The sequence below is a fragment of the Salmo salar genome, chromosome ssa16 (genome assembly GCF_905237065.1).
Source record: "Salmo salar chromosome ssa16, Ssal_v3.1, whole genome shotgun sequence".
Lineage (NCBI taxonomy): Eukaryota > Metazoa > Chordata > Actinopteri > Salmoniformes > Salmonidae > Salmo > Salmo salar.
The window spans coordinates 2,610,961-2,626,943 of NC_059457.1; the positions used below are offsets into that span (position 1 = coordinate 2,610,961).

The 15,983-nt window shown below is 39.6% G+C and overlaps 1 protein-coding gene across 1 annotated transcript in view; it reads left to right on the top strand.

The window, feature by feature from the left end:
- Positions 1-15,411, top strand: part of pf21a (PHD finger protein 21A) — a 62,158-nt gene extending 46,747 nt beyond the window's left edge. Inside the window, 1 exon segment of the mRNA NM_001140956.2 lies at positions 15,027-15,411. Coding sequence (NP_001134428.1) covers positions 15,027-15,137 — 111 coding nt within the window. The 3' untranslated portion in view covers positions 15,138-15,411.
- Positions 15,412-15,983: the final 572 nt, after the last annotated feature.

Sequence of the window (15,983 nt, forward strand, 5' to 3'; positions counted from 1 at the left end):
TTTTTCCTTATGTAGACACACCTTTAATAAACTCAACTATATGCATTGAGCTTGTCTGAGGGTTTAAGTGCACTGTGTGATGAAATAAGACACACATGACTCAAAAGAGGGAGCCAGAGATCAAGATAACCAGAAGAAAAAAATCCAATTTGTAAGTCGCTCTGGATAAGAGCGTCTGCTAAATGACTTAAATGTAAATGTTAACCTGACCCAATCATCCTTCTCCTGCTGGCTTTCTAACGTTACACTCCTGAAGTTGCTGGTAATAAGCTACACGAGTAGTCGGCAACTTTTTCTCACATGGAATGCCAATTTATCTTACCATATCCACTGATCTGCGTGCCAGTTATGGTTTTCATATGCACATTTTTATGGAACAGTTTATTTTATAATGACGTCTTCTTATCAAAATCATTGTCGTGTTTAATCAAAATTAGATCCAAATGAAAATGATTCAAACCTAAAATAACTTATATTGCCATCTATGTAAAAATAGCCTACATTAAAGCCAACAAATAAAAACATTACAGCCTGCAGGCAGAAAATATCCTGATTTAATAGAGAGAATGATTTATTTAAGTTTTTTTTTATATCTTTCATCACATTCCCAATGGGTCAAAAGTTTGCATGCTACCAAATACTAATTGAGTGTATTGCCTTTAAATTGTTTAACCTGGGTCAAATGTTTCGGGTATCCTTCCACAAGCTTCCCACAATAAGTTGGGTGAATTTTGGCCCATTCCTCCTGACAGAGCTGGTGTAACTGAGTCAGGTTTGTAGGCCTCCTTGCTCGCACATGCTTTTTCAGTTCTGCCCACAAATGTTCTATGGGATTGAGGTCAGGGCTTTGTGATGGCCACTCCAATACCTTGACTTTGTTGTCCTTAAGCCATTTTGCCACAACTTTGGAAGTATGCTTGGGGTCATTGTCAATTTGGAAGACCTATTTGTGACCAAGCATCACCTTCCTGACTGATGTCTTGAGATGTTGCTTCAATATATCTACATTTTCCTTTCTCATGATGCCATATATTTTGTGAAGTGCACCAGAGCCCGGATCTCAACCACATTGAGCACGTCTGGGACCTGTTGGATCGAGGGGTGAGGGCTAGGGCCATTCCACCCAGAATGCAGCTGGTGGCCACACCAGATACTTACTGTTACTTTTGATTTTGACCCCACCTTTGTTCAGGGACACATCATTCCATTTCTGTTAGTCACATGTCTGTGGAACTTGTTCAGGTTTTCTCAGTTGTTGAATCTTATGTTCATGAAAATATTTGCACATTTTAAATTTGCTGAAAATTAACACAGGTGACAGTGAGAGGACATTTCCTTTTTTATTTATTTATTTATATAATATATATATATATATATATATATATATATATATATATATATATATATATATTACACACACACACCTTTAAAAAATATATATTTCCTTTATTACCCTACCTACCCTCCCCCAATTGGAGCAAACTAGTCAACAACAATGCTTTAGGCCTTTACCTCCAGCTTATACATACTATATGCATTTTATGGACAGTCTATTTTACAATAGTTTTATTTTGTTTGTTTTTAACTCTTGTCCTTCCTCTACCCTCAACCTCTCCCATATATTTATGATGTCCATCCGGTTTGATTTCCTTTTGCCAAACAATTTCCTAACCTATATACGTTTTACGGGCACAGTACACATTAGTTATCTTGTTGTTATTAGTCTCAACCTTCAGCTTCATTCAACCCCTCCCATCTGTCTCTTAACACTATCCATATTGGATTTCTATTTGCCATGTTTTTCAACTGTGCTGTGATGTTTCACAGAAGCTCTGAACCTTTCCATTCTCATTGTTTCTACAGATTGTAAATTGAAAATATTTTTCGTTGCTAAAAGTATTATATTATTTATCGATTGACTATGACTTTTCAGATCGCCCATTAGTGCTATCTGCAGGGTTAGCTCCAGGTAAATATTGCAATTCTTAAGCCATTCCTGGACCTGTGACCAAAAACAAGCTATATATGGACAATACCAAATCAAATGATCTAATGTTTCTGCCTCTTCGCAGCAAAATCTGCAGAGCTGGGAAGGTTGTATTCCCCCATATAAATAACATTCTGTTGGTTGCAGGAATTCTGTATTATAATTGATATTGAAAAATTCTGCGTTTTGAATCCTGCGTCGTTTTGCGTATCAGTTCATAAACCATGTGCCATGGAATCGGTACGTCAAAAAATCTAGGGCCAACAGACAAGTTCCTTACTTTTTGAGTGAAATACAGAATCGTTTCGTATTTTATCGAACGGGTGGCAACCCTAAGTCTAAATATTGCTGTTACATTGCACAACCTTCAATGTTATGTCATAATTATGTATAATTCTGGCAAATGAATTACGGTCTTTCCGCCATTCCTCCATTTCCTCCATTTTTTAAAAGTTTTTCCTCTAACTTACTCTGAGCCTCTATGGTACAGCTTTTATTGCTATCAATCTGTTCTGTTAGATCTTCTATTTCCTTTGTAAGTATGGACTCCTTTGACCTAACTTGCTTTTGTTTTAGAGATGAGTACTGAATTCCATGACCTCTAAATGCACATTTAAAAGTGTCCCATACAATAAGCGGATTTGCTGTACCTATGTTATGTCGGGAAAAATTCAGTTATAAATTCCTCTGTCCTAGTTAAAAACAAGTTATCATCCAATAGGCTTTTATTCAATTTCCAATATCTTCGCCCACGTGGAAATTCAGTAAGAGTAATGTATATGCCAATTATCTGATGGTCCGACCACATTCTATCCCCTTTCAATTAGAGCTGGGCGATTTTATATTGAGTTTTTTCAATATAATCAAGTTTGTTTTGCGCGATATGGAAAATGCCTGTATCGCAAGAATCGAGGTTCTGTTATAATGTTGTGACGATTTACAAATGCAGCATCTCACTGTCTCTTCTCTGTCAGCCCAGTGTTGAATCATGTCCCAATTGCTTGACAACACATGCACAGAGGTTACCCACCAATCACAACCCTAGACAGCCTTTCACAAATTGTAACCATGCTGAAGAAGTGTAGCGGCGGTAAGAGTTCCACCAAAATGGAAAGCGATGAAGCCAACTCAGCCTCTCGTGAGGATGAAATCAACCCCAAAAAGGGCAGCAATGTTTTTTAGTAATATGCATTTTTAGTGAAATGTATGAAATGTATGCATTCACTACTGTAAGTCGCTCTGGATAAGAGCGTCTGCTAAATGACTAAAATGTAAATGTAAAATGTTCAGGTTTAAGAGGTCTGCTGTTCAGCAAACAAATGTCCTGTGCAAAATGTGTCTAAAGACAATTGCTACGAAAAGCAGCAGCACAACCAACCCCTTGCATCACCTGCAACTGAAACATGCGGTGGAATGGGAGGAATGCGTGAGACTACGCAATGCCGATTCCAGTCGCCCGATTCCCAAAATGTCTGCTAAAAGACAAACTACCATAGCTGTATCCTTTTCAAACATAATCGCTTATGACAAGAAAAGTTTGAGGTGGAAGGAGATAACGGATGCAGTGACCAATTACATAGCGAAAGACATGGTTCCAATCTTTACAGTAGAAAAGCCAGCCTTTAGAAATCTGCTAGGTACAGTTGACCACAAATATCAGCTGCCAAGCCGCAAGTATTTCACGGAAGAAGCCCTGCCGCGATTATACACTGCTACCCGCGAAAGAGTCGCAGAGAAGCTGGCTAGTGTTTCTTATTAGAGCCGTAACTAAGTTTGACAGTCCACTACATAAATGAAGACTAGAAATTGCAAAATGTCTGCCTCCGGACATCTTATTTCCCTGATGGTCATACGGGTGAAGTAATAGCCCAGGGTCTCAAAGACTCTCTGGCATCGTGGAAGATGAGCGAATACTGACAGGTGTGCATGACAACTGACAGCGGGAGCAACATGATAAAAGCATTGCGCTTGAACAACTGGACCCGCCTGCAGTGCTTTGGGCACAGGCTTCACCTCGCCATCGGTAAGTGTGACATTGGATAATTAAAGTGCATTCAAAAAGGTTATGTTCAGGCCAGCTGTAGGCTAATGTATTAGTACAGGGTTATATCCTGCCTGTTTGGCCCTGTCCGGGGGTATCATTGGATGGGGCCACAGTGTCTTCTGATCCCTCCTATCTCAGCCTCCAGTATTTATGCAGCAGTAGTTTATGTGTCGCGGGGCTAGGGTCAGTCTGTTACATCTGGAGTATTTCTCTTGTCTTATCCGGTGTCCCGTGTGAATTTAAATATGCTCTCTCTAATTCTCTCTTTCTGTCTTTCTCTCGGAGGACCTGAGCCCTAGGACCATGCCTCAGGACTACCTGCATGATGACTACCTGGCATGATGACTCCTTGCTGTCCCCAGTCCACCTGGCTGTGCTGCTGCTCCAGTTTCAACTGTTCTGCCTGCGGCTATGGAACCCTGACCTGTTCACTGGACGTGCTTGTTGCACCCTCGACAACTACTATGATTATTATTATTTGACCATGCTGGTCATTTATGAACATTTTAACATCTTGACCATGTTCTGTTATAATATCCACCCTGCACAGCCAGAAGAGGACTGGCCACCCCTCATAGCCTGGTTCCTCTCTAGGTTTGTTCCTAGGTTTTTGGCCTTTCTAGGGAGTTTCTCCTAGGGAGTTTTTCCTAGCCACCGTGCTTCTTTCACATGCATTGCTTGCTGTTTGGGGTTTTAGGCTGGGTTTCTGTACAGCACTTTGAGATATCAGCTGATGTACGAAGGGCTATATAAATACATTTGATTTGATATAGTAGTTGTGTCATTCTGCCAATCCAATAGCAAATAACCACAGGCTGTTTTAATAATAACAACAAATTAACTAATTAATGCATTTTAAATCAAATTATTATATAAGTGACATATTCAAATGGCTAGTGGTCAAACATTTCTAAACAATAGAATAGAAGTGTGGGTGTGTGTTGTTAATTTGTGTTGCACAAATAGGCTTTGAGGCCTTGTATATTTTTTAACATTTTAATTAAGAAAATTAAATTAAGAATTATGTCTTGGCCTTTTTTAAATTTGTTTAGAGAAAAATAAGAAATCGAGATTAGAGGTCGACCGATTATGATTTTTCAACACCGATACCGATTATTGGAAGACCAAAAAAAGCCAATACTGATTAATCAGACGATTTTTAAAAATAAAATAAAAAATAACAAAATGTATATATTTGTAATAATGACAATTACAACAATACTGAATGAACAATGAACCCTTTTATTTTAACTTAATATAATACATAAAATCTATTTAATCTCAAATAAATAATGAAACATGTTCAATTTGGTTTAAATAATGCAAAAAAACAGTGTTGGAGAAGAAAGTAAAAGTGCAATATGTGCCATGTAAAAAAGCTAACGTTTAAGTTCCTTGCTCAGAACATGAGAACATATGAAAGCTGGTGGTTCAATATTCCCAGTTCTTCAATATTCCCAGTTAAGAAGTTTAGGTTGTAGTTATAGGAATTATGACTCGTTGACTATTTCTCTCTACCATTTGTATTTCATATACCTTTGACTAATGGATGTTCTTATAGGCACTTTACTATTGCCAGCCAAATCTCGGGAGTTGATAGGCTTGAAGTCATAAACAGCGCTGTGCATCAAGCATTGCTAAGAGCTGCTCGCAAACGCGGTAAAGTGCTGTTTGAATGAATGCTTACGAGCCTGCTGTTGCCTCCCACCGCTCAGTCAGACTGCTCTGTCAAATGTCAAATCATAGACTTAATTGTAATACACACATAAATACGAGCCTTTGGTCATTAATATGGTCAAATTCGGAAACTATCATTTCGAAAACAAAATGTTTATTTTTTCAGTGAAATACAGAATCGTTTCGTATTTTATCGAACGGGTGGCAACCCTAAGTCTAAATATTGCTGTTACATTGCACAACCTTCAATGTTATGTCATAATTATGTATAATTCTGGCAAATTAATTACGGTCTTTGTCAGGAAGAAACAGTCGCAACGAGCCAGGCGGCCCAAACTGTTGCATATACCCTGACTCTGCTTGCACTGAACGCAAGAGAAGTGACACAATTTCCCTTGTTAATATTGCCTGCTAACATGCATTTATTTTAACTAAATATGCAGGTTTAAAAAAATATACTTCTGTGTATTGATTTTAAGAAAGGCATTGATCTTTATGGTTAGGTACATTTGTGCAACGAATGTGATTTTTTTCGCGAATGCGCTTTTGTTAAATCATCACTCATTTGGCGAAGTTGAAGTAGGCTGTGACTCGTTGATAAATTAACAGGCACCGCATTGATTATCTGCAACACAGAACAAGCAAGTTAACCTAGTAATATCATCAACCATGTGTAGTTAACTAGAGATTATGTGAAGATTGATTTTTTTATAAGATAAGTTTAATGCTAGCTAGCAACTTACCTTGGCTCCTTGCAGCCACAAGGTCCTTTTGACGCTGCACTCGCGTAACAGGTGGTCAGCCTGCCATGCAGTTTCCTCATGGATTGCAATGTAATTGGCCATAATCGGCATGCAAAATTGTTGTCAATTACCGATTGTTATGAAAACTTGAAATCGGCCCTAATTAATCGGTCATCCTCTAATCGAGAATTGAATCGTCCAAACCTTTGAAAAAAAATTGAGATATTACTTTTATTCCATATCGTCCAGCCCTACTTTCAACACTTTTTAAAACACTTTTGGTGCCAACGAGAATGACATAAGAAAGAAGTCAAGATGACTAGCTTGATTGAGCCTCCGCCATGTATATCTCACTAGGTCAGGATATTTAAGCCTCCATATATCTATTAGTTCCAATATATCCGTGACATTCATGATTTCCTTAAGAGCATGAGGGTGCTAGTATGTAATGTGATTTCCTTTGCGGTCCATTTAGGAATTTAAAACAGTATTATAATCTCCCACCATAATAGTCTTGTATTGCTTGTAGGATTGATAATTTGTTATATATATTTTCAAAGAAGCGTTGATCATCATTATTTGGTCCGTAAAGGTTAATGAGCCATAATCTGTTTCAGGTCCAATAACATATTTAAAATAATCGATGTACCTTGTGGATCTGTTTGGACAATTTGCACATTCGGATCAAAATTACTGTTAATTAATATCGTCACCCCTTTTGAGTTTCCCCAAATTGTTTATTTACTAACTAACTAAATAATTGCACATAATTACATAAACACACACACAGAATACTTTACACATTGATTGCTACATAATGCAATGAAAAGTCCCTTGTGGACTGAACCCAATATGACGGCTTGGTAGACAATGGAAAGGGGTGGTTGACAGAATGCACCCACTACATACATACAGCTGAGAACTATGCTCATGGAAATGCGAATACTTTGCAGATGAAGTACTTAAACAGCTGCAGACTGAATGTTCCTGTGTAGTCTTCATTTTCTTCACTCAAGAAAGTTCCCAAACATTTGGATGTGAATCTGATCACTGGGAAATATACACATTCAGAGATGTTGTTATACTGTCCTTAGTTACATCACAAATTAGAACAAATTCGACAGGATTGTTTAAGCCCCCCTCCATTTCCAACTGTTTGGATTACAGAAATATTGTTTCACTATTCAACCTTTTTTATTTTACTGTTTTGGTGGGAGGAATCTCCTTGTAAAAGAGGTTTCTTCCCCTCAATCCTGCCAATTGGGGGGGAAATCTGGCACCTATGATTCTCACCCAAAAGGGCAAGTCATGACACATCCTTACCCCCTTGCAACAGATGTGGGATACACACACACACACTCAACCCCTTTCCCCCACACTCAACCATAAGCTCAGGTTGTTACATCCCAGATCCCAACTCAAGAAAATACCTGATTTATGATCGAATATACAGTTACAGCTGTTTGAGAAAGCATGCAAGATTGTGCAAAAATGTGAAAAAATATGCCATTGTCAAGTCCAAGGTGGAGATCAGATCCACCCCGCTTCCCTGAAACACAGACGCTGGTCCCCCGTTTGTGACCATTTCCCCAAACATCTCTGTGCAGTCAGACCTTTGATTATTTTGTGCCACCAGGGCCACAATAGTATGACCCCTATCTTACTGCAGCTAGTGTTGCCGGCACTGCCACTTCCTTGGTGGAGGCACCCCACCGGAATCCCCACCGGCTAGGTACAAGGTCGTCAAGATTCTCATTAGCAGCTTTGAGAATTTCCTTGTATATTATGCTCTCCCATCAGGGGGCTTTGGCTTTGTAGGAGCAACCTTGCCAGGCAGGCTCAGTAGGTCTCTGACCGCATTTATCTTTCTGTTTTGGCTACATATAGGCAGCTTACAGCAAGCCCGTAAAACAGATAGCGACTTCTCTTTAGTGTATGGGTCATTCAGGTGGGTGTCTACGGTATAGGGTTGTGGACCATTCCCTCATCATAGGACAATAAATAAATTAGATGTATAATTCATTTTCAAATGTATATCCCTCATCTGCACAAAATTGAAAGCTCTCTCTCACAACCCTTGCTCACAGACACACATTGGTTCTGGGATATGCAACCATTTCCTTTGTCACTCACTTAGCGCCACACTTTTCCAAACATCAAAAACGCACATCACACCACAGCAGTAAACATATACTTTGCACACGAATAGCCGCCCACTTTGAGCAAGAAATCGTGAATGTATTTACGTGAAATACCTGGGTTCGCCGGGCATGTCTCGGTGAATGGGGCAGCCTTGGAAATGGGTTTGGGCCCTTTCGCAGCACGCTTGTAAGGCTCTGTTTCAAGCAGACCAACATAGTCCCTGTGCCCAAGGAAGCGAAGGTAACCTGCCGAAATGATTACCGCCCCGTAGCACTCGCATCGGTAGCCATGAAGTGCTTTGAAAGGCTGGTAATGGCTCACATCAACAGCATCATCCCGGATACCCTAGACCACAGATCCACAGATGACGCAATCGCACTCCACACTGCCCTTTCCCACCTGGACAAGAGGAACACCTATGTGAGGTTGCTGTTTTTTATTTATTTACCTAGGCAAGTCGGTGAAGAACAAATTCTTATGTTCAATGATGGCCTAGGAACAGTGGGTTAACTGCCTTGCTCAGGGGCAGAAGGACAGACTATTACCTTGTCAGCTCAGGGATTCGATCTTGCAACCTTTCGGTTGCTAGTCCAACGCTCTAACCACTAGGCTACCTGCTGCCCCATGTTCATTAACTTCAGCTCAGTGTTCAACACCATAGTACGCACAAAGCTCATCACTAAGCTTAGGACCCTTGGACTAAACACCTCCTTTTGCAACTGGATCCTGGACTTCCTGATGGGCCGCCCACAGGTGGTGAGGGTAGACTACAACACATCTGCCATGCTGATCCTCAACACTGGGGCCCCTCAGGGGTGCGTGCTTAGTCCCCTCCTGTACTCCGTGTTCACCCACGACTGCGTGGCCAAACACGACTCCAACACCATTACGTTTGCTGATGACACAACAGTAGTAGGCCTGATTACCGACAACGATGAGACAGCCTATAGAGAGGTCAGAGACCTGGCAGTGTGGTGCCAGGACAAAAACCTCTCCCTCAATGTGAGCAAGACAAAGGAGCTGATCGTGGACTACAGGAAAAGGTGGGCCTAACAGGCCCCCATTATCATCAACAGGGTGTAGTGGAGTGAACTACAGTGGTTCCTCCTTTAAAAGTTGTGTCATACTGCAGCACACATTGCGGGCTGCAGCAGCATCCTATGGCACGTTATTTAATTGTCAGACATTCTTTACATTAATGCAAGTTAGTGCTAGGTTGACCACCAGAGGGCATCTTTGAGAAGCATTTGATACTCTGCCTTATTGGCATTACTAGGGAATTTAAAACCTTTTTTGTAATAACATAGTACATGGGATTGAGTTTAAGAAATTTGGCTTAATTAATTTGATTAATATTATGGTGTTTCTATTCTGAGAATATTTTTAAACGAAACCCTCAGGGTTTCCATTAGGATGGATTGGAAAATATTGCGCTGTACAACGTGGTGGTCAGGAGTAGGCGACAACATAAGAGGATTGGAGGATTCTAAATTAATTTCTAAGTGGCATAACATTTCCTCACCCTAATTGTAGTGTTACCAATACTCATTTCACCTATGGTAGGCCTACAGGGTATCTAAAAAAAAAAAATTCAATGATTTGATTCTCCGCCAATAATAAATTAATATCTAAGGGGCATTTTCCGTTAGGATCTGTGAGAACATCTGAGAATATTTAAGGGGCTTTTATATCATTCTAAATGAATTAATAATAATAATAATTGCTTTGTTGAAAAAGTAAGGATATTTTGGAGATTGCATTTTCTTTTAACCTAGAGGGAGCGAGAAAGGCAATTCTTCAACATGGGGTGAGACATTCTCACTAATTTGTAAATAAAGCCAGTTTGTTATTTAGAACTATTTATTTCTAGAGAAACCTAACTTGATTATTTAGCAGAGATCACTTTCTTATATTCAGTCAACACATATTTTAAGAATATCATGGAATATTTGAACATTTTAGTTTCTCCATGCTTGTCTTGGAGCAATGCGAAACAGTGCTGAAATAGACGTCCACAGCGGGAAGGCTATACACGTATATAACGATATTTTGGAGATTATTTTGTTTCCAAAAAAACGAAAGGGAGCAATTGTAATCTGAATAAAGGCCAAAATAATATTTATAAGGGCCAAAATATAGCCCTGCTAATAGCCATAATGATGCTGTACAATGTGACCATGTGTGTTTGAAATAGTTTTCCAGTAAGCAACAATGTTTGCATTCATTAGACAACTTTGTTCCAATAATTCTGTAATTCAGTGATATTTATTCCCATAGTAATTCATTATGGATCCATAACTAAATCAACATCTGCATTTTTAAAGAGTATTTTTATCATTATTTTATTAACCTCTATGGGCCAGTGTAATCCCGTGGCGCGATATTCAAATACCTTAGAAATGCTATTACTTCAATTTCTCAAACATATGACTATTTTACACCATTTTAAAGACAAGACTCTCGTTAATCTAACCACACTGTCCGATTTCAAAAAAGGCTTTACAACGAAAGCAAAACATTAGATTATGTCAGCAGAGTACCCAGCCAGAAATAATCAGACACCCATTTTTCAAGCTAGCATATAATGTCACAAAAACCCAGAAGACAGCTAAATGCAGCACTAACCTTTGATGATCTTCATATGATGACACCCCTAGGACATTATGTTATACAATACATGCATGTTTTGTTCAATCAAGTTCATATTTATATCAAAAAACAGCTTTTTACATTAGCATGTGACTAGCATGTGACTAGCATTCCCACCGAACACTTCCGGTGAATTTACTAAATTACTCACGATAAACGTTCACAAAAAGCATAACAATTATTTTAAGAATTATAGATACAGAACTCCTCTATGCACTCGATATGTCCGATTTTAAAATAGCTTTTCGGTGAAAGCACATTTTGCAATATTCTCAGTAGATAGCCCGGCATCACAGGGCTAGCTATTTAGACACCCAGCAAGTTTAGCACTCACCAAAGTCAGATTTACTATAAGAAAAATGTTATTACCGTTGCTGTTCTTCGTCAGAATGCACTCCCAGGACTTCTACTTCAATAACAAATGTTGGTTTGGTCCCAAATAATCCATAGTTATATCCAAATAGCGGCGTTTTGTTCGTGCGTTCAAGACACTATCTGAAGGGTAAATAAGGGTGACGCGCCCGACGCGTTTCGTGACAAAAGAAATCTAAATATTACATTACCGTACTTCGAAGCATGTCAACCGCTGTTTAAAATCAATTTTTATGCCATTTTTCTCGTAAAAAAAGCGATAATATTCCGACCGGGAAAGCGTCTTTACGTTCAAAGAGAGAGAAAATAAAAACATCTCGTGCACGAGCCCCAGTCTGATGGTCCTCTGACAGGCCACTATCCAAACGCGCTAATGTGTTTCAGCCAGGGGCTGCCTCGATATCATTCAGCTTTTTCCCGGGTTCTGAGAGTCTATGGGAGCCGTAGGAAGTGTCACGTTACAGCAAAGATCCTCAGTCTTCAATAAACAGAGCCAAGATGAACAAGAACTTGTCAGACAGGCCACTTCCTGTAAGGAATCTTCTCAGGTTTTTGCCTGACATATGAGTTCTGTTATACTCACAGACACCATTCAAACAGTTTTAGAAACTTTGGGGTGTTTTCTATCCAAAGCCAATAATTATATGCATATTCTAGTTACTGGGCAGGAGTAGTAACCAGATTAAATCGGGTACGTTTTTTTCCGGCCGTGTAAATACTGCCCCCTATCCCCAACAGGTTAACAGATGTCACAGTATCCAACGAAGGTGGCGCCCCTCGGTCAGGCGGCGCTCGGCGGTCGTCGTCGCCGGCCTATTAGCTGCCACCGATTTATGTTTCTGTGTCTGTTGGTTTTGTCTGTCTATCCCGCACCTGTTTCGTGTCTGTCATTAGTGGAGGGTTATTTAGTGTGTATTTTCAGTTTGGGTTCTCTTGCGGGATTGTTTATTGTCCACTCAGGACAGTTGTGTGTTTGGCCTGTTTCGCTGGCATGTGTACAATTTATTGCCGGGCTGCGCCCCGTGCGCTTTTCTTCGTGTTTTCTTTTGGGAATGTGTTTCCCGGGCGGACCTATTTAAGCGCCCTGTGCCTTTCGGCTATTGTGTTTTGTTTCCCGTGGCATTAAAACACTGTTGCTCCGGGCCTCTGTCTCCTGCGCCTGATTCCGCATCTCCACTGGTCCTAGAATTCTGTGATAACAGAAGCATAAAGATGCTGATGAAGAAATACATTACTGTACAGTATATGCTTTTACATTTGGATAATAAAGCATTTTGAAGATATAAGCCACCTGCATTTGTTTATTTGGGAACTGTGCAGTCTGACAAGTAAACATAGCCTACAATACATATTGTAATAAACATAGGGAAAGTGTCTAATTCCTTACATAAGGGAGAGCAGTCCATGTCCAGACTTTCTCGGTGATCTCAAGTACCTTCAATAATGGCTGTACTAAAGAATGCGGATACGTGGGAGACTGGGGTTCAATTCCCCGACAGGGAGGAAGGAGTATGCTATCCTTGTAAATAAGAATTTGTTCTTAACTGATTCCATATGTGTTATTTCATAGTTGTGATGTCTTCACTAATATTCTACAATGTAGAAAATAGTAAAAATAAAGAAACATCCTGGAATGAGTAGGTGTGTTCAAACCTTTGACTGGTACTTGCTTAATTAATTTGATTAATATTATGGTGTTTCTATTCCAAGAAAAATAAAAAACCCTAGAAAATATGGCGCTGTACAACGTGATGGTCGGCAGTACAGTACTGGGCTGTTTAGCTAAAGAATCCCCGTGTCGTGCGTGGGCAGGGCACGCGTGCGACTGTGGTTCAATTCCCCGACAGGGAGGAAGGAGTAGGCTGTCCTTGTAAATAAGAATTTGTTCTTAACTTACTTCTCTAGTTAAATAAAGGTTACACTAAGAGCATTTAGGCACCCAAATGTTTTAAATTCTAGTCTAACCAATACCCAAATGGAGATTAAGTGAAAATAAAAATCTCATTGATTTATCAAGACCAGTCGCCATGCTTGTCTCAGAGCAGCGTGAAACGGTGCTAAAATAGTTGTATGCTTTTTCTTCAAATCCTATTGACGTGACTCTCCGCCAATAATTACATATGAAGGATTGGAGGATTCTAAATAAAAACCAAAAGCCGCCTCATGGGTCTCCCGGTGGCGGCCGGCACGGGTATCGAACCTGCATCAGCCAGTTATATAATATAGCTCTAGGCTCCGAAGAAATAGAGTCCAATTAAGCCCTCTTGTTGTTTGTAAAGTCAAATTAAAATGAAGATTATTGTTGAAATGAATTGCTCGACTGGTGTAAGTTTTCTCCATCTGTTGGTGTGCAACACTTGCATAACAAGTTTGCTATATTTTCCACACCAGCCACTGTTCACCTCCTATTGATTGCGCTGCGGTTGTCGCCATTTTTATTTTTATTTAACTAGGCAAGTCGGGTAAGAACAAATTATTTTATCCAAGGCGGCTTACCCTGGCCAAACCCAGATGACGCTGGGCCAATTGTACACCGCCCTATGGCACTCCCAATCACGGTCGGATGTGACAAAGCCTGTATTCAAACCAGGAACCGTAGTAATCCCTTTTGGACTGAGATGCAGTGCCTTAGAAAGGTCAGAAACATTTATTTGTTGCAAGTTGGGGGGGGGTTCACACCTAGCTCGGCTATTAGACAATTCTTTAGTAAAGGTTGAATAGTCTATTGTTCAGCTAATAGCCCTTCCTAGAAACATTGTTTGCAGAATTCACAGCCTGCTACAGTACGCTTGTGGAAAACAAAATGCCTCCAGCTGTCGAAACACTAAATATCTAAGGGGCTTTTATATAATTATAATGCAGGGTTAATGATGATAATAATAATACTTTTCCCCTTTTCCACTTAAATGGAAAGGGGGAATGGCCTGGATTGTTACTCCCATCTCGTTCCTCGCCCTCTTCCACATTTCATTGTCTGCCAGAGTGGCTCGCTTGCTGGCAGGATATGGCAGCACATTCAGTTGTGAGTCAAGAATACAGCATAGCAAGTTTGTATGAAGGTCTGGTTATTCACAGGCAATAGTAATATGCTCTAAACTGCTCTGGTGACAAACAAACTTTGCTGCCCTTTTTTCAATCGTCCACATGGCTGGGAGAACCTATTCAAGGTTGTAGAAACAATGTATTATTAGCTACAGTGCATTTGAACTCAATTGAGCTGCTAACGTAGCTAGCTAGTTTACATACTGTATAGATAGCTAGCTAAGTTAATTACATTGGACCAGCTACCTAACTTCATATTAGCTAGCTATCTTGATTATATTTGTATTTTATGATGACTGACCGTGTTGGAATAAAAAAAAAACAAAGCTTAATTATGCTCTCTCTCTATCCATCTGTCTCTCGTCTGCAGGTATGTTTTGATGTGAGAGAGGAAGCCAGTTCCATCATCGCCACCTCACCCGCTCTTAAGATAACCTTCGGGCCAACTGGGGGCCAAAGGCTGGCTAGGAGACACCGCTAGAGACACAGGCACTGTAGCACTGTATTTCATTAATCATATGCTGTATTTCATTAATCTGCTCCTCTGCTCTTACCTCTTTCCCTTTCTCTCTTCTACACCTCTCTTCCACCTCGTCTTTCTTTCTCTTTTTTTATAATGCACACCATATGTGCATTGAAGTGTACAGATTGAACTTGTATTTTAGAATATGATGTTACAATTATAATATTTATAATGCATGTATGTATTTATAACACCTGGATAATGAACTTTCAATAAAGTGTTTCACATTCCCCACTGGTTGAAATTAAGTATCTCTTTGAAATACTATCCTGTGTCCTCAGATTAATGCAGATGAAGGGAGTTAGATATGCATAGGAAGTGAAGTGTACTGTTTTTTTTTCTTCTCGCTATATATGAATTACAAATAAGCCTTTACTTAAATCATGTCTCTAGTCTATTGCATGTGTAATCATTGCAATGTGTAATCATTGATGTCCTAGGAGCAGGAGTGGTAAACACTGTTGAAGTGTATAAATGTAATACATACTTGCAGACACACCATCATTCAAAGAATGGAGTTTGATACACCTGGTATTGGATATGACTGAAAAAGAATGTCTCACAGAGATTCATACCTGAACCTCACCTTTATTTGCCAAGTAAGAGTACATGATCAGTGAATATATTCAATGTACAGGCTACAATGTGGGGATCTCATGCGTGGGAATAACTGCATGTATATAGGACTTGCATCCTTGGCACAATAAAGTTATTATATTCTACTCAATCAATAGACTTCATTAATGTCATTCAGTCTTGAAGTCAATACAACAACTATGATAGCTGAGGTTCATAGGTTCTGAA